General features: G+C 39.6%; 1 protein-coding gene across 2 annotated transcripts in view; it reads left to right on the top strand.

Annotated features, from left to right (window-relative positions):
* TRIO (trio Rho guanine nucleotide exchange factor) overlaps positions 1–21,240 on the top strand; it is a 245,234-nt gene extending 223,994 nt beyond the window's left edge. Inside the window, exons 43-57 of one of the 2 annotated variants that reach the window (XM_058036549.1) lie at positions 225–317; positions 911–961; positions 1,182–1,259; positions 2,247–2,438; positions 3,342–3,519; positions 4,351–5,120; positions 9,290–9,537; positions 10,339–10,477; positions 10,828–10,855; positions 11,686–11,848; positions 13,842–13,963; positions 15,511–15,589; positions 16,201–16,401; positions 16,839–16,977; positions 18,498–21,240. In XM_058036549.1, the coding sequence (XP_057892532.1) occupies positions 225–317; positions 911–961; positions 1,182–1,259; positions 2,247–2,438; positions 3,342–3,519; positions 4,351–5,120; positions 9,290–9,537; positions 10,339–10,477; positions 10,828–10,855; positions 11,686–11,848; positions 13,842–13,963; positions 15,511–15,589; positions 16,201–16,401; positions 16,839–16,977; positions 18,498–19,040 (3,024 nt within the window). In that variant the 3' untranslated portion in view covers positions 19,041–21,240. Of the gene's footprint in view, positions 1–224; positions 318–910; positions 962–1,181; positions 1,260–2,246; positions 2,439–3,341; positions 3,520–4,350; positions 5,121–9,289; positions 9,538–10,338; positions 10,478–10,827; positions 10,856–11,685; positions 11,849–13,841; positions 13,964–15,510; positions 15,590–16,200; positions 16,402–16,838; positions 16,978–18,497 lie in introns of those variants that run through there. The other variant, XM_058036559.1, reaches the window with a different exon arrangement.
* Positions 21,241–22,528: the final 1,288 nt, after the last annotated feature.

Here is a 22,528-nt window from a genome sequence, read left to right as displayed (position 1 = left end):
GTGATTAGGGGAAGGACTCCAGCTTTTGCTCACTGAAGATTATATTTATTTTTTTTACTTTTGCCAGTTTCTGATGTGATAACAATTAATACTGATATATCCTTGTTTATATATATATATATGTATTTATCTCCATATACTGATACATATGCTGTGTTTCTAACTCAACAAAGTAAGGGTCTTTCTAACTGAACAAACAAAAATGTTTGTTTTACAACTCTCAGGATCTAAAGCAACGCCTGGGCCACAGACTTCAGCTCACAGACTTGCTAATAAAACCTGTGCAGAGAATTATGAAATACCAGCTGTTACTAAAGGTAAAGGGATGTTGAGATGAATGAGTTGTGTTAATAGGTATGTTATAGATGTGTTAACAGATAGGTTTTCTTTTTTAAGAAAATTTTTAATGCTGATGTTTTCCCACTCCTTTCCCTAACAGAACCCAGATTTGTAAGCAATGCCATATGATTATTTTCTGAGCACATTGGGATAGTTACAAAAATTGCAGTAGATGGCTTGGGCAGAAATTTGTTTTTTCTTTTAATAGTTAAAGACCAAGTGTTTAGGCCATGGAAATGGTTAAAATTTTTACCAGTGTCATAGGAATGGGAGAAGAAACTCTCAACTGTTTTCAGATGTACACGTGATAGAAGTTGTTGGGACTCATCACAGCTTTTCCAGCTACACCTGCAGTCAATTTAATATCACATAAGTGTTTACTGAAGAGCAGCCCTGTGTAGCACAGAGGTCATTGCCTTACCATATGTTTTTCTATCAGTTAAATCCAAATGGTTGTCTTCTGCAGTCTGTCATATTCTGATAGAGGCCATCAAATTCAGATTTTCTAAGATTTCTTGTTGATGATTAATGAGAAAAGAAATATTACTTGATTTTTTTTTTTCTTTTTCAGGACTTCCTCAAGTATTCTAAAAAAGCTAATCTTGACACAACAGAACTAGAGGTACTTAAGGCATTTTCTCTTAGTGATATGAATTCTTTTAACTCAGAACTTCTTTTGTTTTGGCAGAGTCACTTTCCTTTTCTGATCTTCCTGAGAAAGCGATTATAAGTGTTTACTTCTTGCATTTCTGTTCTAAAGCAACCATATAAAATGAAACAAAATTTTATGCTGATAAGTAATTTGGAAAATAAAGCTTTGACTTTTTATTTGTCTTGAACAGAAAGCTGTAGAGGTCATGTGTATAGTACCAAAACGGTGTAATGACATGATGAATGTTGGCCGCCTGCAAGGATTTGATGTAAGTTGGCTGGAGTTTTGCTTAGAGATTTTGTCAGGTTCTCTAGAAATTAATCATTAACACTGTGGGGAGAAAAGTGTGCAGTGCTTCTTCACTATCTGGTTAGCTGGTGCAACAAGCAGTAAATGAAAAATCAAGTCTTAGCCCTGCCAAGGACTTTTGTCCTCGGAAACATTACCTGTATCAGTCACATTAGGTAAAGCCCTTCTGCAAAATCAAGAAAGGACCAATCTTACTACAGTTACTTTATTGGCTAAAGACTTGCAAAACAGTGAAATAATCAGCTATCAGCAGGTGAGCAGACCTGACTTCAGTAGTATAGACAAAGGAGGAGTCACTAAGGTCCTTCATGTACTTGAGGCAACTGTAACCCTCCTTGTTTTGCTAAGTCTAGAAGAGATGGAAATTGGCTACTGAAGCAGGATGCAGCAGCCAGGCCACAGTCACATGTTTTACTTGCAAAGCTCTTTATGTTGTGTGATGCAGACATGAACTTGAGATCTGCCCCTACTCAGCACCCTGGAAGATTATACGAGTAACTGCTGGAGTTATTCAGAATAGAGAAACGAAAGCCTTAGTGTTCCAAGCCTCAAAATGCAGGATGAATTGAAAAGGGTGGAGTGGATTTTTGGAGTTTGGTCTGGGGTTTTTTTTTGTTTTGTTTGAGGTTGTTGGTTGGTTGGTTTTGGGTTTTTGATGTTTTGTTGAGGTTGGTTGGTTGGTTGGTTTTGGGTTTTTTGGGTTTTGGTTTTGTTTTTTTTTTTGTGTGTGTGTGTGGTTCTTTTTCTTTTTCACATTTGATTTTTTTTGAGAAAGAGCACAAGAATATCTTGTGTATAGGAGGAGAAGTGAATAAAGAGTGGTCAATAACACTTGGAAGATGGGAAGTACACGATGCTGTTTGTCATGAACATGTGCTCAAAATGGCTGATTGGAGAAAGAACAAAGAACTTCACTAAATGTGTTTTTTCTTGCCTCTGTGTGTAGGGTAAAATTGTAGCCCAGGGTAAGCTCCTGCTCCAGGACACATTCTTGGTTACAGACCAGGATGCAGGACTTCTGCCACGCTGCAAGGAGAGACGGGTCTTCCTGTTTGAGCAGATTGTCATTTTCAGTGAGCTGCTAGATAAAAAGAAAGGTTTCTCCATGCCCGGATTCTTGTTTAAAAACAGTATCAAGGTAACTGTTGTGTGTGAGTCTTTTGTGTCCCCTGCACAAACTCTGCTAAGGTAACAGTTTCTCATTCTGTGGGCAGTCACGAGTGACAGCTAGGTGTGCATCCCTAGAGCACAATGAAGTGCCAGTCATTTCCTGAAATTACTTCCTACTGAATTTGTTCTCACTCCAGTGTTAGGTGGAGATCTTTGGATCCCAGTACTCTGATGCCTCCTGCATGAAGGATATCAAAGCAGGTCTTCTGGCACAAAGTGCTGGACAAGCATTTACAAAGTTTAGTTTTCAGCTCTGTGCTGTACACCACATTGCAAAGTCATTGCCACTAGAGAAAATAACTCTTTTTGTATCTTTTATGATACCCAAATATGTAGGTAACATTTGTAAATAGTGCGACCTTCTTAGATATTCCTCAGACAAAGTGTTTCCCCACTTCAAGATTTTCCTGAAAAAAACTGATAATATTAGAAGTCAGCAGCCCTTATGAAGTGTTTTGGGTGCACCCTGCTGCCCCTAATTCACCTTGGTGCTCTGCCTGGCAGCTGAACCTGTTCGTAGCTCTGGCTGAACAGCCAGGTACAAGGCAGTGCTGTATCTGCAGCTGAAGCCTTTAGTGGGGGCTGGTGGGAGAGAGAGCTGCACAGCAGGCCCAGCATTTTAACTAATCTGAAAGGAAAGTGAGGGATGGAGAACATTCAGCCATGCTGACCTGCTGGAGATTGTTCAGGCACAGTGTGTCAGTAAGCTGTACACTAATTCTTAGTTTACTGGAATTAAGTAACTTCATTTCATGGCATAATTTTGCTACAGGAATGAGTGGTTATCATTTGAAGATCTGACTAAACTCCTAAGAAAGAGATTTTAGAGGTATGTTTCCCATAAAATACATGCTATTTTCTTTTCATGAAGGTGAGTTGCCTTTCTCTGGAGGAAAATGTGGACAGCGATCCATGTAAATTTGCACTAACATCAAGAACGGGCGATGTCACGGAGACCTTTATTTTGCATTCTGCCAGTCCGGGAGTCCGCCAGTTATGGATCCATGAAATTAACCAAATTTTGGAAAACCAGCGCAACTTTTTAAATGGTAAATTATTTTCTTTTACTGAAAGTTCGTAATTGGATGACTTTTCTCTCATCTCTTTTTTCTTGGCTTTGAAATGTTTTGCAAGTTGCCTTTTTCCTGAGCTAATAGAGAACAGTTGGGGAATATGTGCCACATTTCTGCTTCAGAACAGATGCTTGCATTTATTATAAGAGTGGTAATCTGAATTTACATGGTGTTCTCTTGGTGAAATTTTCCAAATGTTTTGTAGGAGTGAATCAAGATAGGTGCCATCCGTTGAGAGCTTGTGTACCCCTTTTAAGCAACTGCAAGCCTTTAAAGGCTAAACCCAAGTGGAATTTTAAGCATCTATTCAGAATATGTTTTGCTTCTATTATTTTGGTGGCCATTGTTGTTGCATCTTACTGTGGCAGCAACATTCAGATTCTGCAGGAGAAAAGTAGAAGGTGGTATCATCCTCTGTGACACTAAAAGGGTTTTGCTCTATTTTTATATCTATCGGTTTTTGTTCCAACCTAGATTTTTTTTAAACAGTTATAATGAGTAACAACAAGCAGAGAATGTGGAGTGACACCTGTTTTTTCCCAACTTGGCTGCTGGCTGACAGTGTAATCCTAGAGGAAAACATCTTCTTAGTTTCAGATTTGTAATCTTTAATATTGGTAGATGCAGCAGGTCATGAAGGTTAGATACAGAAAAGCGACTTGAGGTCTGTGGCATCTTTCCACTGCTAAGGAAATTTATTTGAACAGCACTCCCCTTTTTGCCAGTAGACATGTCTGTTTTAAACTGTTCCTGTTCCCTCTCCTGCCCCCTTTCCCCTGACCGCCTCCCCCCTCGCCCCCGCTGCAGCCTTGACGTCCCCGATCGAGTACCAGAGGAACCACAGCAGTGGCGGAGGCGGCGGCGGGAGCGGCAGCGCTAACAGCGGCGGCCCCAGCAGCTGCACTGGCATCCCCAGCTCCAGCCGTAGCCGGCCATCCCGGATCCCCCAGCCTGTCAGACACCATTCCCCAGTCCTGGTCTCCTCTGCAGCCTCGGCCCAAGCAGAGGCAGACAAGATGTCAGGTATGTCCATTCACAATCACTCCCTGCCACACTACAACACCTCTTTAGAAACTGGCCTGAGCCAGCCAGACAGGCACCCTCCCAGTGCAGAGCCGGATGGTCCTCAGAGAGAAGCTGAACAGATTCCCAAGATGAAAGTTATTGAAAGTCCCAGGAAGACAGCAGGAAACATTTCTGGCTCAGCTGATGGAGCCCAGAAAGACTCACGTGGAATCTCAGAGGACAGTCGAACAAGGAACAGCATAGGATCACTGACGCTTGGGAAGCCAAGGCCAGGAGCCATCTCTCCAATGAACTCTCCTCTGTCCACGACTTTCCCTTCTCCTTTTGGCAAGGAAACCTTTCCACCCAGCAGCCCCCTGCAGAAGGGCTCCTTTTGGAGCTCCATCCCAGCATCCCCTGCCAGCCGCCCTGGCTCCTTCACTTTCCCTGGGGACAATGACTCCCTCCAGCGGCAGGTCCACCGCCACTCTTCACACAGCAAGGACACAGACCGCATGAGCACATGCTCCTCGACCAGCGAGCAGTCAGTTCACTCCACCCAGAGTAATGGGGTAAGAGCGGAGCACCTCTGTCCTGCGAGCTCTTCTAAAACCTCCCATGCTCCCTTTCTGTGCGTTGCCATCATTCTCCGTACTAACTTCTGGCTCTCCGGTGCTGTTCTGCTCTGAAATAATCAACTGTTCCGGTATCTTCTGCACACTAAAACGCCAAGAGTGTCTACTGTGTGTGTGTATACATGCCAGCATGGCTATGTATACAGACACAAAAGCGACTGCTAACATTAGATGCAATTTCTGCCTCTGCTGAAAATATAGATCACTAGGCTGATACCTACTAACTTGCTGTCCTTGCTTTTTTGGTCTCTAATTTGAAGGCACATAATTAACATGCTGAAGCGTGGCAGCCAGAGCACTTTGGGGTATGCATTGTGCCAGCACTTAAATCTGACTTCAGGATTTTGGCGGATTGCCTTGGGGCTTTTTTCCCTTTCACGCACAAATTTGCCACCATTGTCCTGTTGAGTTTTAACTTCGTGGAGACATCTACGTTCCCTGGGCTGCTTGAGTTTTATTTTTTTCTTAATTTATTTTTCCCCCCTCTCCTTTCAGCCTTAGTTGTTATACATCAATCTCTTTTTAAATCCTGTGTTTGATCAAGGAAGCTTGCTGCAATCCACTCAAAATAGGCCAGCAAAGCCCAGCGACAATAATCCTACTTCTACTACAACCAAAACGATTACCCGCTCCACTTGTCTGTTCTCCTTTGTAAGAAGAAATGGTTTCGGTTTTCTGGAGACTCAGCCTCTTAGTGTGCACTTGGTGTGTTTGTGTAGAAATCCAGGCTGTCAACAGAATCTACGTTATCCCTAATAACATCCACCAGGAAAGCAACACAGCCAGCACTGGGGCATGTGCAAATAGAAAGCAAAAATGTTGAGGCATTTGCCATGGAGGCGGTAGGCAGGTTATGGTGCCTTTCTTTTATAACTCACGTATGATTTTTTTCTCACTAAGCATTGTGTTCATGAATGTTTGTTTTTCTGCTCTCTCACAAATGGTATGCAATACTAGTTTTGCAAATCACCTAACTTGCTGGACCTTTTTTAAATGCATGTGTTTCTTTATAGAACTGTTTAACACACAAAGCTTTCTTGACTTCTTAGTTCTTACACTTACTTTTATAATAGCTTCAGAAGAAAAAAATTTTGCTTTGCATGTTTTGTAATTTTATCCTGATCTTCCTTCAGCTTTTTTTTTGATTTAGCTCTGTCTTGCGTTGATCTTCAGTCTAGCAAAATGTGATGTGATGTAATGTAATGCAAAATCTGGGGTAATTTGAATATTTTGCATTTACTGCATAGTATGTGAATTAAGATGGTGGTACTTGCATAATACTAATTCAGGTTGCTGCATTAAAAAGGAAAAGGAGAAAGATGGGATGGCACTGAGATTTCAAAACATTTGGATTTCGATATTATCTCAGCAAAGACACCATTGCTTGTTTTTATCTCACTATAAAATGTAATGTTGGAATGCATGCATTCTGCTTCACAGCTCTATGTTTACAGCTCTATAACTCTTTTATTTGGTAATTGAGATGGGCCATAAGTTCTCATTTATAACCTCATTTCTAGACCAATCATCAGTATTCTACACCACATTGAACAAGTTGGAGAAAATGGGTGTGAAGGTTTATTTTAATTTAACTATTTTTGTATGGATATACCCATGCACATATGGCTATGGTAGATTATTTAAGGAAAAATTACTTCTAAGAAGAAAAAAGAGTAAGTTTTGCTAGTTGAGGAATATGGGAGGAACTTTTTATATTTTGTTTGTAGATCCTCCTGTAATCCCATAGTTGAGGTCAGTGACGACCAGAAGTACTTTCAGTAAGAAAACATTACTGTGCAAGAATAATTGCTTTCTTGCAAGGCAAAAGGAAAGGCTATCTCTCCGGGGTGAGAATGAATTCTGGTATAAACACATTCTCAGGAACATTTGTCACTTAGTAGTTACCAGACAGTTGTTTATTTAACAGATTTAAGTGTCCCTGTTGAACATAAGAAATATTCAGAGTTTATTATGATCCTACAAGACTTAAATGTCAGAAAGAAATGTTATGTTATAGAAAGGTCAGTCTTGCAGTTACACAAATTCTGCTGCATCCTAAGAAACAGTATGTTCAGGAATAGTGTGTGAGGCAAGGTTTGAGGCTTAGGTTGATACTGCAACTTTCCTTCATTTTCTCTGGAATTCTTAACAGGAGAAGTCAACAAAAGCTGCTTTTTTGAATAGAGTTGTTTTTTATCTAGGTAAAAGAGTGTAGCAAGTTGTCATCCTCATTTAAATAATGACTGAAAATGAGATTTAATTTCTTTGGTTCAGCTGTTCTCAGTGTGCCTGAGTCATAGAAAGGACTTACTAATACAAAAGGCCATGCAGGCCATCTTCTAAACAGAGAAAGAAGTTAGTTCTCCACTGGAAATACAGCATCTGAAATTAATGTAAATATCCTTTAGTAGAGTTAAAATCCACAATGAGATCTTCTTTCACTGAGGTAGCATATGCTTCATCATTCTAATATGGTAAAAAAGAAGCTTTGAGTCACTCATTTGAATATAACAGTCCATCTAGAATAAAATGTACAGTCACTGGCACTCCAAGCATCAGGGTGTTAAACATGCTATGAAATTAGTAATCTGAGACTGTTCCATTCCAAATGTCTTGGTTTCTCAGCCAGAGTCCTCAGGGAAGCACAGGCACAGAGGGATGGAGTGACTTGTTCAAGGCCTTTAGCAGATCGCAAGAGAACGCAGTGTTTAGGGCTCCCAGTGCACCAGGCTGTCAGCTGAACCCCTCTGTATCTCCTCAATATTTGAGAAATATTTGACAGTTTTGAGGAAAAAAAAAGATAAAAAATGATGCTGTTTTAATCTTGTGTGCCAGGCTTTCCACTGGCTACTAGCACATGAGGGGTACTAATGTGGTTCTGCTCTATAAGCAGTGGGGGTACCCAGGACATGGGTACTCATTTCCTTCTTCAGCTCAGCTTCTACTGAGCCATAGCAAGCCCTCGCTGGCACTGAGTGACCTGAAACAGTCTGAAGTAAGAACAGAGACAAAAGACACACACACACACATTTCATGCCACATCATTAATAGGCCATTCACCTTGATTTTAACTTGTTTCAAGAAAGAAATAATTACTGAGGGAGTAGGTTGTGTAATCTGATAATAGTTTTCACATTTCTATTTATTGAACCTTGTATAAGGAATAGATGTAAATGGACAAAGTAAGTCTTACTTTTAAAACAATAATAATTTCCAGTAGGTTCATTGTCAGGAGTAGGCTTTTTGTTCTTCAGGTAATATGATTTTGAATATACACCTTCTCAGCCATAATTAGCTTTCCACAAATGCTTGCTGGTGAAATGAACAAAATCATGGACAGTAGTTGAAAGTGTATGATAAACAGGTAACAACACTCAGCTGTCTTAGTCACTAATCAATTAGATTCTTACAGTTTAGTGGGTCTATTTTGACCGTCAAATTAATAATTTCTTGTTTCCTTAATTTACTTCATCCTCTGCATTTAAAAGAATAAACCTGATCATACAGATGCAACCAGAGATAAATCTTGTAGTTTTGAGAGATGCTGTCAAAACCCTGTTTTGTTCTTTTGTAGCTTGTCATGTTTTGTGTGCACAAGGGCAGTGTCTGAGATCTGACAGGTAGTGCTAGGAAGACTACATGTATTTTTCATTGTTGGAGTTTCCAGTGATTATGAGCTAATGACTATGATTTGGAAACTGAACTTAGAAGACTGTGAAAAACTGTCTCACATGCTTGTACTGTAGTTTTGATGCCTGATGAAGATGCAAGGTTCAGTGTCTGAGCTTGAAAGGAAGACAAGTTGCAATTTGTGAATAAACTGACTCCTAGTTAACAGAAATTATATTGAGTAACTGTATTGGGAATAAATTTGTGCAGCAGCACTACATAAAGATGTTCAAATATCAGACTAATGCACAAGATAAACAGACACAGGCAACTGTAAAAGAGAGAACATTGCTCTTTTCTTTGACTACAGTGTAAACCAAGTGGATTAGGTAGGTAATGTAGCAGGCCAAGAACAGCCTGTCTTCTTCGTGAATTTTAAACTGGATTCTCTTTTTTTTTTCCCTACTGCTCTCTCTGCTTCTGATTGACGCTTGCAGAGTGAAAGTAGCAGCAGTAGCAATATCTCCACCATGCTGGTGACACACGATTACACGGCAGTGAAGGAGGATGAGATAAATGTCTACCAAGGAGAGGTCGTGCAGATTCTAGCCAGCAACCAACAGAACATGTTTTTGGTGTTCAGAGCCGCCACCGATCAGTGCCCCGCAGCCGAGGGCTGGATTCCCGGCTATGTCTTGGGGCATACCAGTGCAATCATCATTGACAACCCTGATGGAACCATCAAGTGAGTGCCTGGCTGTGCGTAGAAGGGGAGGAAGGAATAAAACTTCCAATTTAGAGAAAACTTTGAACGTTTAAGGCCAAAAGTTGATGTGATCGTGGAGAAATAAATGAACAACAAGCAGAACAAGTACTGAAGAGGTCTCTTAGCAACCATCAAAATAAAGCTAGTGAAAAAGATCCCAGAAGCACATATTCTTTAATAAAGAGTTGCAATAGCCTAGTCTTCTGGGAAAAGAATGCCTTATCTAAGAGCAGAAACCATTTATTTTAACTTGTTTATGTAATAGAATGAATTGCCAGTCTAGACACTTTTGTCTAGGAAAACGGGGAATGTTTGTTCAAATAAAACAAAATTTCAGAGTTCCTAGATATCTGCTTTAAGCCACAAGCCTATTGAAAATTACTATATGCTAGGAACAACTCTTTCATCTCTGCAATGGAAGAAATTGTATCAAAGTTCAGTTTGAATTTTGTGTAAAGCTTTTGTAAGTCTGCATTTGGTATGGGCTTCATACTGTTAGTTGTTCAATTAGATTGACAGTTTGCATTTTCCTATAGAAAATTTACCATTTGAGCAATGATTTCAAGGAATACTGAACTTCAGACTACATTACTAGCTTGTTCACAGTTTTAGCCAAGGGTGGCATCCCTTATGGAATACTTAATGTATTTCATTTTACTATACTGTAATACATAGAAATAACATTTTGACATACTTTCCCAATGCCATGTGAAACTAGATAGTATAGGGCATATCAGGGAGTTGAAAAGAATTGATCAGAGTTTCGTGTTCTGTGTTCAGGAAGTCAACGTCTTGGCACACAGCACTCCGATTAAGGAAGAAATCTGAGAAAAAAGATAAAGACGGCAAAAGGGAAGGCAAGCTAGAAAATGGTTATCGCAAATCCCGAGAAGGACTTGCCAACAAGGTTTCTGTAAAAGTAAGTCTTCAAAGGTGTCGCTTCCAAAAGAAGTTGGGTTGGGATTTCTTTAAAAGTAGCTTCTGTCAGAACTTCACAGGAAGGAATCAAAGGCATCAGTGGCTTTAGTGGACAGTTTTTGCCATATCTGAAAACAGGAAGTTAAAACCTTCAAACCTGAAAGCATCATACAAAAAAAAAAAAAAGATAGCCCAAAAAGAATAAAGTGGTGCAGAAATGGTAGTATTCAAATGTTTCTTGGATATTGTGGGTATAGCTAACTTTGGTCCATCTCTGTGCTTGGTTTTCTACCATTCTTTAAGTTATTATAAGATTATCTGGACACTAATTCTTTAATTTCTCCTTTCCAGCTTCTCAACCCAAATTACATTTATGATGGTAAGTTGCTTTAATTTTTAAAAGTTTCAGTCAATAAATTTGATTAAAACATTATTTGCTTGATATGAATTATGTCAGGAACTGAGTGCTTTCTACAGAAATATATGTGGGCTCTTTTTAGATAAGATAGAATGAAATACATCATATTTGTTTTTTAAGATGCAAGAAACACTTTTTTGTTCACAAGTTCAAAACAACATAAAACTCAATGACCATATGATATGTTCCATATGGAAGTGGGGCCTTGCTGAATTTGCAAAGTAACAAGGCCAGGAATTGGAGCTGCTTTATTTTCAATCTTGCATCCTAGGAAACATTCAGGACCTCTTCAGTGCAGAGGTAGATCAGGACAGAGATGGTGGCCCACTGGGTTCAGAGCCAAACTGGGGTTTTAGTTTAATAGACAGAAACAAAGTCTTTGAGTTTCACCTGTGGAAAAGGGAAAGCCCTAAAGTGCTTCAGTGGATGAAGTGTTTTTTGCAAACTTGGCTGGATATAAAGATAGCCTAGCTGAGCACATCCATCAACACTTTTCAGTATAGACAACTTTCCTCACTTACCATAAACTGGGTGTTTGGTTCACCGTGGTAAGCTTCAGAGTTATCTGTGGCACAGCAGTAGTGTTGTGTCCAAGTTCATGTAGAGAAAAATTTACTGGCTCTGTAGAGCCCCAGCAAAGGGCCTAACCATGGATGTGCTCCAAGGGCAGGGGATATATATTAACCTTGGAAATCTAAAGTACGGCTTCATCTAATAGAAAACAGTGCAAGGAATAGAAATTAAATGTATTTGCTTCAGTTTACCTAATGCCATGAATTCTCTTTTTCCAGTTCCCCCAGAGTTTATAATTCCATTGAGTGAGGTAACATGTGAGACAGGAGAGACCATCGTGCTTAGGTGTAAAGTCTGTGGTCGCCCCAAGGCTTCAGTTACTTGGAAAGGTCCTGATCATAATACACTGAGCAATGACGGCCATCACAGCATTTCCTACAGGTAATTTGGGCCATGGTCAACAGGAACTGCTCAAACTGTGACGTTTTTAATTTGCACCCCTGGTGTGGGACAGCGTTTGGCTTTGAGCTATGAGGATAGGGTTGCTCTCAGACAGAAATATATCATCACTGAGATTTTCCAGAAATGTTGTGTAACTTCTGCATATGGCTAGGGTAACAAAATGTTATAATCAGTTGATTTTTAAAAACAAAATAAAATGAATCTGCTCTTTTTCATTTGCTATTGCAGAAACTGTTGTGGTCTGTCACACTGACCTGGTCATTGAAACAGACCCATGTGTTGTGACATGCCAGTACTGTGACAGACCCTGCCAGGCCCTTATTTCCATTAGCGGCCCTCAGATCACACTACTGTGTTTTGCAAAGAGGCCTCAGCTTCCTACTGATGTGACAACATCACTCTTCTTTGTTGAAGCATGGATATTAACATTTTTCTCTGGTTTTAGCTTTGCTATGTTAGAACATAACAGAATAACTGGTAAATCAAACACCAGGATAAATATTTCAGGAGAACTTGTTATTTTGGAATAGGAAGCTGCAGATTAAAAAAGAAATTATTTTTTTTCCGAAAAAGCATCTTTTACATACAGAAAATGTAGTTTAATGAGTAACTTCAGTGTGAAGAAATGGCATAATTATGAATTATACTCTTAATTCAGAATGAAGGGCTCTTTTGTGAAAAGTTGATGGCATGTTATACTGTTCTTTACTTTCTGCTGCTTCTGCTTTTTCTTTTCATTGGGTTTTTTGTTTGTTTTTAATGGAAAGACAAAGGCAATATGGCAGCTTTACTATTGCATCCAGGGCTGTTTGGAGATGTGTAAGAGTTAAATTTGCTAGGTTTAATTCACTGTTGCTCATTACAGAATTATATCCAGTGAATAATCTTGGCTGTGACTGACAGATTTCTAGAAATAATCCTGAAATGTTCTTTGAGTTGGAGAAGGGTGTCATCTTCTTGTGTTCCTAAAATTTACTTTTTTTTTTTTTTTCCCTGAAATTGTGTGGTGAAGACCACTGCAAATAGGTTTTGGGTCAGTCAGTAAAATTACTTGTGGCAGCTGAGATGAATCCAAAGGAAAGTCTGATAAAAGATCTTGAAAATATGCATTATTGTGAAAAAAACAACACAATGTTAGCATTGGTTTGAGCCTAGAGGTGAAAAGTCTAGGGGGGACTTGCCAAGTATTCACATTTTTAAGAGACTTGCAAATTAAATTATCTATTGTTCATGTCCATGGCAGCTAGTCAAAAGACTACTAGAAATTTATTGCACAGAGAAAAATTTAAGGAAACATTTAAAGACAAAACATCAAACAAAAATGGTGGTTGACCAGTGAGAAAGACTAAGGAAGAGCCTGCAGAGTCTTTCTGCTCTGGTATTACCTAGCTTAATGCTGTCACTGCTCTGGAGCAGAGAGTAAACCTAAGTCCTTTCTAGTTTCCTTCCATCCTCATTCTCCCAGATTCTGAGATCTCCAAAGTTGTGGTGAAGTGTGCCTTTTGTGTTGAAGGGCAAGCCGGCTCTTACAAGGCTTAGTGCTCTGAAAGCAGAAATGGCTGATCAGCTGACACCTCCTGGGAGTCACGGATGGAAACGAAGCTTTCAGAAAGAACAAGGATGGATATTTGTCTCAATATGGCTTCTGAAAACTTGAAGTAGGAAAAAGGAAGCAAGAAGAAACAGGGGGAGTACTTGATTTTTCCAACAGTAGAGGCTGAGACATGGTGAGACAGAGTGTCAGTCAGGATGTTTTTCTAGTGATTTGTAGGACTTCCCAAGATACTGGATAACCACAAAGTGCTCAGGTTCTGGTGAACGCTTCTGATACGGGTTTTACTATGTTCATCCAGAGAGAGATAAGAGCTGGAGAATAAGAAGTACAAAGAATATCAGCCTAACTTTGTCTGATTTTCACAGCTTCAGGTCTGTGCAGTTACTGTAAGGTTAACAGCTGCCGTTGTGTTTGCAGTGACCTGGGAGAGGCGTCGCTGAAAATCGTAGGCGTCACTGCGGAAGACGATGGTATCTACACGTGCATAGCTGCAAACGACATGGGTTCGGTTTCTTCCTCCGCCAGTCTACGAGTTTTAGGTAGGCCTGGCTCTGCCTTCTTCTGAAGCCTAGGTACAGTCAAAGTGCCTGGTACCCATAGAACAGTAACAAGAAAAGCTCAGCTCCTGGGCACCCCTTTGTTGAAGAGCATTGATAACGAGCCTTTTTACCTGTCATGTAGCGCCTGTTTCAGCGGGCATAGCTGCAGTTTTAGGATGTAAGGGATTAGAGGTTCATGTACACATTCCACAGTACTGTCAACATGCATTCACTTTGCCAGCACTAGTTCAAACACACTGATAAAATCATATTTATCATCAGCATTCTTAGTTTAGTCTCAGTGAATGCTACGATGCTAACATAATTTCTTAAGTGTACAGATAAGAAAAGAGTAGCATTACTTTATAATTTATTTTTCTCCTTTTCTTGAAGTGTAAAGCCACAATTTTTAGAACATACAACTAGTTCTTGTCTTTGCATCACTGATATACAGTTGAACTATTTCAGTAACTGAAGCAAGGTAACCTGAATGTTTGTGAGGAATGAAAAGGAAACATGCAAAGATAAAAAATGCTTGTGTTTTGGGGGCAGACAGCAAAGGGCAAAAAAGATTTTTACTTGATGTGTTTGCTGACATAGGGATAAATTTTGGAGAGTGTTCATACATTCACTTATTCTTGTCCTAAACATTCCTAATTCTCCATTTTAGAAACAGGGAAAATATAGACAGCAGGATCAAAAATTTTCTTACAAGACAGCTCATAACAATTGATGCCATCTGGGTCCTTTAGTCTATTGTGAGGCCCATATATTTTTCCACTGGTGAGAATTAGCTAATAGATTGTAGCAGTCTGTCTCAAACTGACTCACATAAAAAACCCCAAGACATGAAGTTTCTCAGCTGATACGGGGATTTGTCCCAAACCTCTTCAAAATACACTCTTTCTTCCCTTTTTTTCAAAGACCTTTGCTGCTTTCTTGGAATTTTAAACCCTCCAAATCTTATCTGAAATTTTTGGGTGTTTATGTTCAGTGGTGCCACTTTGAGCACTGCCTGTGGGTAGCCACAGTAAGTGCCTTACTGATAACACATTGAGGTGATGATTATTTCAGGCACTTCTTGCTCACTGACCCAAGACAGACAGCAGCTAAGCCCTTTGATCAGTGTGTTGCAAAATATAAAAGAAGCTGGAAGGGAAATTTTGGTCTTTATACTAGCATTGCCTGAAAAATAAGAGTTGTTCTCTAAGGTAGCTGCTACACAGCCTGGCCACTTGTTTTTCCAGTGACAGGTGTATTATGGATTTTGAGGTATAATGTAAGATGTATTTTCACTGTTTCCCTCAGCTTGCTAAGGTTACTCATTCCTGTACAGACAGTTCCCACTGTAACCTGAATTGTTTCCACTATAGATTGGTTCTACTGCATTGGCTGGGCTGCCCTGGTGTATAATCCAGTTTGTCCTGATGCCACCCCGTGTGTCATATGGGGATTAATAAGATGGGGTGATTCCCCTCATAGCCAAGGGATCTGAGTGTATTAAATCTTGGACATCCTGTCCTTCTCTTTTTTGTTTGTTTGTTTAGGTCCTGGAAGTGATGGGATCATGGTAATCTGGAAAGACAACTTTGATTCCCACTATAGTGAAGTGGCTGAGCTTGGCAGGTGTGTTCTGTATGCTGATCTTCAAAGCTGTCTGTGTCAAAATATTGACTTCTCTTTCAAAAATTAAATTCTCCTTGATAAATACTTAGTGTACGAGCCTAAAAGGCCAGAATTTTGTTGGATTTAGTAGAAATGAGGAAGCAAGACTTTTACCAGCACTAGATGGCACTACAGAAACAGAATGCATATAGGCTGAAGTGGTATTGTAGATGAAGAGATTTATTTTTTTTAAGCATCCCTTATAGTGACTGACACTGCTTCTGTAGTGAAGTTCTCCTCAACCTCCTTATTTAGGGAATGAAAACTACAGACAAAAGGAGTCTGAAAAGGGGCAAAATAACTCATGTAGAATATACAGTTTGCCAACTTTATAATGACCTTTGAAAGCTGGTTATTACTCTGACAGGTTGTCTGCAGGTGTCATATGACAGATATCTGTCAAGTTTCTACAGTCACAATTTGTATTAGATGCATGCACTGAAAATTCTCATGCCCAGAACCTTCTCTGTAAGGGTAACTTATTAGAGATTAAAATTAGATCTCTTGGAGTATATCTTTCAAGTAAAAGTATGTCCTTATCGTATCTCTTTCCTTTCATTGTTGTGTTCCAGGGGCAGATTTTCTGTCGTTAAAAAGTGTGACCAGAAGGGAACCAAGCGAGCAGTAGCCACTAAGTTTGTGAATAAGAAGTTGATGAAGCGAGACCAGGTTACCCATGAACTTGGAGTCATGCAGAATCTCCAGCATCCCCAGCTCATTGGCCTTCTCGATACCTTTGAGACCTCCACCAACTACATACTAGTGTTAGAAATGTGTGTGCACTCTAAATTATCTGTCAAATGCAACTTTACAGCTGACTTTCTGGGGCATTTATGGTGGTTAATGAATAAGGTGCTCTAAAATTTCGTAGCAGTTTGAGAGTACCTAAGTAAAATACTGCAGTTGTCTAATGCTGTTACTAAAAAGTTGAGTTTAATACTCAGAAGGGAGCAAATAGAGATATTAAATATACATGTGGATGATTATCTTAGTCTAAAGGTTCAACAGTATTTTTGTATCAAATGGCCACAAAAGTGAATTAGGAATGTTGTGATCTGGTAGCTAGATATGATATCTCCTCTTCATACCCCAGTCCACTGTGTTGTAAGCTCTGCAGGCTACAGTTACTGCTGTAATCTGTAGCCTCTTGAGGTTTTCTCAGTTCTGAAGCATGGATTAATCCAAAATGCAACCGTTGTAATTGCCACAGGGCTGACCAGGGTCGCCTTCTGGACTATGTCGTGCGATGGGGAAACCTCACAGAAGGGAAGATCAGACTCTACCTGGGAGAGATTCTGGAAGCTGTGCAGTATCTTCATAACTGCAGAATAGCACATTTGGACCTAAAGGTGAGGTGCTAATGGAATTCTGAGCAGCGTCATTCTGGGCATAAAAATCTCCCTCTTCTAGAAAACTTGCATCTGGGAAGAGAGAATTGTGAAATGCTTTGAGAGTCATAAAGGACTCCCAGTGGCTTGGGGCTCCATTCCTAAATGCTTTAGGTCACTCAGGCAGCAAAGCAGAAACTCTCAATTCTGCTTTCTCCTTATAGCTCACTTGCCCGTTGTGGCCCTTTGTGCTGGAAACAATTGCTAACAGGAAATTTTGCTTGGTTATTTACTTATTCATGTATTTATTTAATTTCTGATAAACTTGCACCAGAAATCCATTTCTTTCTCAAGAAGCATCGAGTTTATTGTGAAAGAGACTTGTTTTCTTCTTTTGCTGCAAAAATGTTTCTCATCTTTGCACTTTGAGGGCTGTAATACCTAAATGAATGATGCTTCTTTGGGCCTTTGTTCTTCCTTCAGTGTGTTACTTGAGCCACAAGGGTTTAATGCATTGTAGTTAAAAAAACTATGTGAGAAGGTCTCAACATAAATATTAATTAAAAAATAACTCCTTACACTTTTTTTTCACCTGTATATGAATAATAATTTTAGCATTGACAAGTCATCTTTGTAGGCAGGGTCTGTTTAGCCAGATGAGGTCATGGTGAGAAAAAGCAAAAAGCCTGAGTCTCTTCCCTCCATGTACTTCTGTTTCCAAGCAGAACCAGTTTGGGTCTTCATACCATTAATTTTTTTTTAGTGTGCTATAGAGAGTTCACCAGTACTTTTTCTGGTCTCACATACAGATGAACTAATTAAAAACTAGTTGTAGGTAAGTTGCTCTTACTTTGCAGAGATTACAGTAGCAGTAGCTTTAGAAATAAAACTGTAGAAATAAGTCCACTTTCAGCTCACCAGTAATGGGGCAGTTCTCTTGAAGTCATATGCATCCAACAGGATCTTCTGCTGCCATAGTCTCCTAACAGGGCTTGTCTTCCATCTGTACAGCTGCATTACATGAAAGAGTTTCCAAATAAAGCTGGATTCTGTTGAAAGCATCATGCAAATATTTACAGTCTTCCAGTCTTTAAATGCAAGGGTTTTGTTGTGTCCGATGTAAAACAAATGGAACGGTTGCTTTATTCACCCTCTATTCATAATTGTTGTTCCTTAAGCTTAAGTTTTGAAACACAGTTCCTGTGAAGCTTTGCAAAGCTGCTGTCATGAATAACTGAAGTATTAACTGGCAGAGCTATATTTCCTGCAAAAAATGCAGTGCCAGCAGCTACAACAGCTAAAGCAGATGTATTGCATGTTGCAATAGGCAAGAACCCACCTGCTGGTTGGTCAGGGGAAGCCTTGTTAAGACTGCCTCAGGGCTTTGCAGAGCTGGCCTTCTGCAGTGATCCTTATGGAGTGCAGCTATCTATGTTCTAGGGCTGACCACACTTGCTGGGAAGCAGTTAAGTTGGAGCATTAAATGTGTGTTAGACTGACTTGAAAAAAGACATTTTAACTTTTGCTTTTATGTTTTCTAGCCTGAAAATATTTTGGTGGACCAGAGTTCCACTAAGCCAACAATAAAACTGGCTGACTTTGGAGATGCAGTCCAGCTCAATACCACGTATTATATCCACCAGCTACTTGGAAACCCAGAGTTTGCAGCTCCTGAAATTATTCTTGGAAATCCTGTTTCACTCACTTCAGATGTTTGGAGCATTGGAGTGCTCACTTATGTCCTTCTTAGTGGCGTCTCTCCTTTCCTGGATGAAAGCGTAGAGGAAACTTGCCTGAATATTTGCCGCTTAGACTTTAGTTTCCCAGATGACTACTTCAAAGGAGTTAGCCAGAAGGCCAAAGATTTTGTATGCTTCCTACTTCAGGATGACCCAGCTAAGCGTCCCTCGGCTGCACTGGCCCTCCAGGAGCAATGGCTGCAGCTGGGGAATGGCAAAAGTGCTGAGAGCATTGATATATCCAGACTGACTTCGTTCATCGAGCGGCGAAAACACCAGAATGATGTTCGACCCATCCGTAGCATTAAAAACTTCTTACAGAGCAGGCTCTTGCCAAGAGTTTGACCTTGCTTGAAGTTCTCTCTCATTCTCTTTCACCTGCCAATCAATCAGACTGGAGATGGACTCCTCCTGCCAATCAATCAGACTGGAGATAGACTCCTCCTGCCAATCAGCTGTTGACTTGAATTTTGAGGAAAGCAAACCCCAAGCCAACCAGCTGCTAGTGAATGTTCGTGTGCAAATGCATTCCACAGGGACCCGCGCGGGGCGGCGCGGGGGACTGGAGATGCAGACTTCACGGGGGTGGAGGACAATAGCACTGTACTCTGCAAAAAGCAGTCACAAGCGATACAGCAACAGTATTTTATTCAGGTTTCTGCAAAAAAAAATAGTTTTTTTAATAAACAAGAGTTGAATTTTGCAAGTGAACTTAGCTACCGTTTTCAAGATTTATTCAAGGAAGAAATGCCTATGTTTAAAGCACTGGTGTTAAACAAAAATCAGATCATGCCTGGAGAAGACTCACCAAAATGGCTGCCCATTGGTACGGCCTCCATTTATAACATCTGGTTTTCACTTGGTCCTAGAGCTTTCCAGTTGCCTCGCCTGTATGTATCTCACGTAGCAGTGCACTGAGATCAGACTCTGCTTTTAAGTGCATCCAACCTCAAAAGATTTTGCATACAAATAGAATGAATCGTTTTGCTCTGATAAAATGTAGGCCTTACTTGTATATAGACTGTTACCTGCCTTCGGTCTGTAATTTTTTTTCCCTCTCCTCTCATCCTTTTTTCCCCCCTCCTTCCTAAATGGTGGTATACCACTGTGCGGGTCTTCAGTTTGGGGCAGTAGTCACTGTCCCCCCAGAAAAGAACTTTGGGTTGGTGCCCAGCTTGCTGACCCAATTGTCAAGCAGTATACAGCAGGATGAAATACTGTAAATGCACTCATTTGGGATTTTGTTTTCTTTCATATCATGTGCAATGTTGTGGCTTTAACATTTTATGCAACTATTTATGAGGACCTCTGTTGTAACTGTAATAAATATATAGAAAAAGCACATACTTAGTACGGCGAGCTTTATGGTTTTGTTTGTGTGATTGGGGGTTCTGGGTGGGCATGGGCGGGTGTGTTGTACCACACTGTCATTATTAGTTTAAGATGAGGATTAGCATGGAATTTAGTCAAGACTAGTCAGTTTTAAGGATTGTTAAAAAGAAAAAAAATTAAGAGAGAGAGAGAGAGATTAGTATCCCAAATGTCAAACTGGTTAAGAAGTAGAGTGACACTTTTTAAAATTATTATTATTATTATATTTAAAATGCCAAAGTTTGACTTTCCCCAAATCAGTCTCAACACTTCACTACTTTTTAGAATTTTCAAATCTGTTTTTTTACTTCTTTCTGTGAAATGAACAAATTAATCTTGTGGTCTTTGGTGAAGAATACATTCGGCAAGTAGCAGTCAGACGAGGAGAATTGGACATGTAATGTAATTGTCTTAGTAACTGTTTTTAAGGTTGAAGTAATATTAGTGTGAGATATTTAAAAAGACAGAGATGGTTTTCTGTGCATCACTGAGTTCATGTGGGTGTGTTGTCATCTATGTTTGTGTGAAATGCCATGTTTAAGGAAACCAAGCTGACGTCCCACAAGAGTTAGATATATGGGTGTTAAGCCATAACCTAGCTTGGGTTAGTTTTGAGGTTTTGAGCTTTGTGGCTTCCACTGTATCCTATTTATTCTTTTTTTTTTCTTTTTTTTTCTTTTTTTTTTTTTTTGGTTCTTTGGGTTTTTTTGTAAAGTTGTACAGAAACTTTTTAAAAGAAAACAACTGACTTCGAAACTGGATGTGTATTCGTACCAACCTCATATCATTGTTTGTGTATTATTTTTCTTTATTGTTTTAGTTAAATGTTTTGCTTTATTTTGCATGTATATTTCTTTGTACAGTGATGTTACATGTTTACACAGTATGACATGATGTAAATATTTTATTTTGCCATCAGTTATTTTGAAAAAAATTAAACATATTTGACATAATTGTCTGATCTCTTGCTTTAAGAAGTTTGACAGTTTAGGTTTGGCTATATTTTAATTTGGCTCTGTATTTTAAAAAAGTATGTTACTTTATTGCCATAAAAACCATTTTAAATTGCAATGATGTATCTTTCCTTCATGCCTTACAAAATAATATTTGCCTTTGCTTTAAGTGTTGACTGCTTTGTAGTTTCATGAATGCTTTTATATAAAACATACGTAACTCCCTAACTGTGGAAATGTATTCTGGTCTTTATTAGCTAGTAAATTTTGACCAGTAGAGTGTTCTACCAGATGTTCCCAGTTAAAGACCACAGGATTGTATTTCAGTATTTCAGAAGAACAGATTTCCCACAACTTTTAGGCATTTCAGATTCATTATGAAGAAAAGTTACTTTCAAGCATAAAGATTTGGGATTTGCAACTATATTCATAAAGCAGAAAAGTTTCTTATTGTGTATATTTATCTTCCTCCCTTTTCTGCTGTCAGTAACTTTACAATTCAAAATTAAGTAAAAGGTCAGGGAAGAATACAGAGTGTTTATGTTTGTTGCTGCATTGTATACAGAATTATTTTTTCCCTGCTCTTTTCCATTATTCCCTGTCAGGTGATAAAACAGTCCCTTTATTACTTACTGGGAGAGACAACTGAGAGAGATGTTTCATGTATAGAAAGACAGAGGATATTCAGGAAGGGCCTGTTCACAAGGATGAGCCACTGGAAGCTTTTTCCATCACAGGAAAGTAGATGGCTTTGTGGAATGGTTCTTGCCTGAAGATGTACTAAGTTAGGGGTAAGTTACCCAAGTGCTTTACAGACACATAATGCACTTGTGGGTGTTTCAAGTAGCAGAGGTGGATTCTTTGGCTCACATGCAAACAGGAGTGTGGTCTTTCTGGACTTCTCCACCAGCCCCTTACTTGGGACAGCCAAAATATTTCAACAGAGTGGAGTTTCGCACAAAAACCTGCAGTTTGGTGCAAGAGCTTCCAGCTGCACAAACCTTGAACGATTATCTTGAGCTTCAGATCTTCTACTTGTTAATCAATTGAAATGCTTTGAAGAGGTAATACAAGGTCCTTCTGTTTTGCCAGATTGTGCAGTTGAGGCTGCCAATGCCACGTGGATTTGTTTGCGTGCAGTTGTTGCTGACTGTCCTGCACACCACAAAGCAGCACTGCAGGCTGATAGAGAGTGGAGACCAAAAACATGGGTCAGAGCAGCTGGTGTGAGTCAGGCCCTGATGTGGGAATATTGTAGAGCATAGGGAATGGCAGTCAATGTCACAGCTGAAAGGGGGGAAATAGCCGGGGGGATTGAAGAGAAGACTCTTCAGTGTTTTTTCTTGATAATGTACCCCAATCACTTCTTACTGATAGTTTAGGAAGAGAAGGGCTTGCCAGACTTTAAAGTCAGTGCATGAGATAGTACTTGTAAAGTTGAGTTTGGGAGCCCCATTCTTGCATGTAATGAACTCTGATTAACTTGAAGGCCATTGTGCAGCTGCTAAG

Source organism: Melospiza georgiana, chromosome 1 (genome assembly GCF_028018845.1).
Source record: "Melospiza georgiana isolate bMelGeo1 chromosome 1, bMelGeo1.pri, whole genome shotgun sequence".
Taxonomy (NCBI): domain Eukaryota; kingdom Metazoa; phylum Chordata; class Aves; order Passeriformes; family Passerellidae; genus Melospiza; species Melospiza georgiana.
The sequence above is the reverse complement of the archived record's forward strand: the minus strand, read 5'-3'. Positions and strand labels throughout refer to the sequence as shown.